Source organism: Aplysia californica, unplaced genomic scaffold, assembly GCF_000002075.1.
Source record: "Aplysia californica isolate F4 #8 unplaced genomic scaffold, AplCal3.0 scaffold00204, whole genome shotgun sequence".
NCBI lineage: Eukaryota > Metazoa > Mollusca > Gastropoda > Aplysiida > Aplysiidae > Aplysia > Aplysia californica.
In genome coordinates this window covers 987,948-991,421 of record NW_004797474.1, presented here as the reverse complement: position 1 = coordinate 991,421, position 3,474 = coordinate 987,948, and the positions used below count along the sequence as shown (strand labels likewise).

Below are 3,474 nucleotides of genomic sequence, written 5' to 3'. Positions count from 1 at the left end.
TTCTTCTTCTTCTTCTTCTTCTTCTTCTTCTTCGTCGTCGTCGTCGTCGTCGTCGTCGTCGTCGTCGTCGTCATCGTCGTGGCGTGACCAGCAACAAGTTCAATGCACGTGAACGACACCGCTAACGTCATGGAGTGTGACATCATAATTCTTGTGTCATCTTCGCAAATCCCCTACACACGCAGTTATACCCACACCCTGACAAAGCTATTTAGATGGATGGAATGTTTATTGGTGATAAGGGAAAGTGTTTTTGTTGAGTTGAAAATAATACGAGAGCATAGAACAGAAAAAAAATCCAAAAGTACAAAAAGCCAAGATAGGTGTCCGTAGGAAAGAAGAAAAAAATGATTGAAAGATCAAAACAGCTCGACGTGAAAGCGACGCCTAGGCACCCAAGGCAGAGCAGTCAGTTCCAGGGGTGCCCCCTGGTACCTTCTATTCCTTTTAATGTGGATTATACAGTAACCGCCCAGATAAAAGCCCAGATAGAGAAGAATTGTGGGCGTTGCAGGGCTAAGGAGAAACCGCGAGCGATCGCTAGACGGATATATTCCAGCGTATCGGCGACCCCTGTCGCCTGTATCAAGGCAGCTGTCAGTTTGCACCTAGCACTCGCTTACCCTTTAAAGTACCCGTGTACTCGTTCTATGCGTCATAGTGCAGTGTATAGCTTCAGTATTGGTACTTCTTGTTGGCTGTGTTGTTTGTTTTTGCGTAGTTGGAGCGCGCCTATGATTGATCCCAACTTCTTTTCTCTCACTGCCTGTCTGTCTGTCAGGCGAGTGACGAGGATGCTGAGAATGGGGGAGTGTATATATTTAAAAAGAAGAGTCATGGATGGGAGGGAAGTGCGAAAGAAAACCTCTCACGATATTCCTAGAAACTCCGAAATGGACGACGATAGCCCCTGATGTACTGCTGAGTGTAGGAGTGCTGTAGCACTTCAGCTGCGTTTATTGTTTTAAGCGGGACTCTATGGTTCTGGGCTGACCGCTAGGACCACCTAGGTAGCTTAAGCAGTAGTCTCCTCGCACGTGTTTTGTCTCGGAGAGAAGTCGAGATGTAGTTTTGGACGAGGTGGCATGATGACGTCCAACTTTCAACAAGGGATAGATAAGGGCAGTTGTGATTTTCGAAAGAAGCAGAAATAGCCGGGGGTACCCAATGACCGTTGATGTGTCGATGTGCGTTTCCTCACTCTGCCGGGCTACGCGTAGTTCGGGCGATTATGACAGGTCATCTCCAAAATTTAGTCCTGAACATATTTCTGTTGTTACGAAATGAGAAACTTTCAAAAGTGAAAGTACAGATAAAGTTTTGTCTCAAACCAAGTAGCCAAACATGAGTACATATCTGCTCCGAGTAGGACAAGAAATAACCCCCTTCGCTTGCTTCCAAAACTGTTGGGTTTTTTTAATAGGTAGATGATACTGTGCAAATAAAGAATTAGAATCACTGTATTTCAAGGGTAATAAATCGATAGTTTAGGGGTAGGAGAACCTGGCGCGAATTGATCCCATCGAAAGACAGGCTGGCCTGCACGCGCGCCCTCTATCCGCCATTTTCCATCATTACCAGATTGCCCCCCCCCCCCTTTCCCCCAACCCCGCGTCCAAATCTCCTTCCCAGGAGCCCCGAATCTGAACGGAAGTCTTCCGAACCATGCGCATGAGCGAGGAGGTCACAACATCCCAGGAGCTCGAACGAGCGCGTAAATCACGACCACTTTCTCACGTGCTGAGCAGTTTGATTGCGCCGTAAAATCCACGCGCTTCTCGCTGGCCCGAGCGAGGCCTCGGTACCACGACTGATTTGGGATTTTTTACAGGGTGATCGACCTAGAAAGCAAGAGGCAGAAGGAAAAAAGGGAGCAGAAAAGTGTGGGTGGGGTGGGGGGGTGGCTACTAGCCCAGACGTGAAGTTAAAAATGGAGCAACCGATTCTTCTTCAGAATAACACCTCTAATCCTCGGCACGTATATGACCTTATTGTGTTGCAAGTGCCGTAAATCTCTTAATAAAACTTTAAAAAGCATCCACCACAAAACATCCCCCCCCCCAAAAAAAAAAAAAACAATTAAACAAAAAACAAGAAACATTAAAAATAAACAAACAAACGAACAAAAAAAAAAAAAAAAAAAAAAAACCTCCTTTTCTTCGTGCTCCCCTGGTGTGGTCCGCATGGAATTATCTCACGCTTTTTATGTTGCCACCAGCTCCCCCATCTTCTGTTTGTCTTAGCTACCCGAGTTTTTCCGCCCGTCTTTACCGCCCATCTCCGCCAGACGCCAAGCTGGGGAGTGTTGGTGGCGCAGTTGTCTTGGAATAACAGTAGCGGATGTTTTCATAATATTTCCTGGAAGGCAACATTGTGGTTACGCAGCATCGATTTCAAAGGAACGGCTTCTCGTGCAGTTGTATTTTTGTCTCGTCTGTCTGTTTTGTTCTTTCTTCCACCCATCCACACATCCATCCACCCATCCCTCCATCCATCCCTCCATCCATCCATCCATCCATCCATCCATCCATCCATCCATCCATCCATCCATCCACCCATCCATGACCAAATCTGAGTCGACAGTGCCGTAAAAGACCAGTTCAAATAAACAAACAAACCACCCATCCATCCATCCACCCATCCAACCATCCATCACCATATCAAACGGTTTAATTAAATTAGCACCCAGCCCTAATTGTTCACCCATTTGTGTGTCTTCCTCAGCTGTGTGCCTGCCCGGCTGTGATCCTGACAATGGCTACTGTGACGAACCCAACGAGTGCAAGTAAGTTTATGGTCGATGATATAACTGTTTTCCTTTAAAATGGGATCCATCAAACCCCCCTTTCTCATCCAGAGCTGTCATTCTTTCTTCTTCTCACCCCTCCCCCGTCTCTTTCTTTGCTTGTCTGCCTGTCTGTCTAGTCTGGTCTGTCTGTCTCTCTCTGTCTGCCTGTCTGTCTAGTCTGGTCTGTCTGTCTCTCTCTGTCTGTCTGTCTGTCTGTCTTCTCTCTCTCTCTCTCTCTCTCTCTCTTGGTAGTGTTTTATTCTCCTATCCATGCTGTCAAACTGCTTTTTAAATCGCCCTTCCGCAATTTTTTCCTTTTCCCACATTTTTATGATTCCTCTTTACTCTCTTTTCATTTTTATACTTTTCAAGTTCTCTGTCCCATCAAAGAAAAATGGAAGGAAGGGGTTAAAAACGCCATAAAAACCGAAGGCGTTCCGCCTAGCGTAGCGTAAATGGCAAGTGATGTTTTGACTTTCACAAGCTTCGTCTCGTTCAGAATGTTGCCCTTCTCGATTGCATTTCTCTGCTCACTTTGGCATTTTCGCAGTGCATTATTTTTACATGTCCTGCCGGTCGAACCCGCAAACAAGGGCGACCTGGACATCAGAGTCCTGTCTGGAAACAAAACTTTGAAAGCAGTTAAGAGAGTGGAGAGAGAGAGAGGGGGGGGGGGGGGGGGAAAA

At 46.4% G+C, this 3,474-nt stretch overlaps 1 protein-coding gene across 1 annotated transcript in view; it reads left to right on the top strand.

Annotated features, from left to right (window-relative positions):
• The window catches only part of LOC101850651 (delta-like protein 1), a gene marked incomplete at its 3' end in the record, with an annotated part of 93,205 nt that overhangs the window by 76,195 nt on the left and 13,536 nt on the right, over positions 1–3,474 (top strand). The window contains 1 exon segment of the mRNA XM_013083005.2: positions 2,725–2,785. Coding sequence (XP_012938459.1) covers positions 2,725–2,785 — 61 coding nt within the window.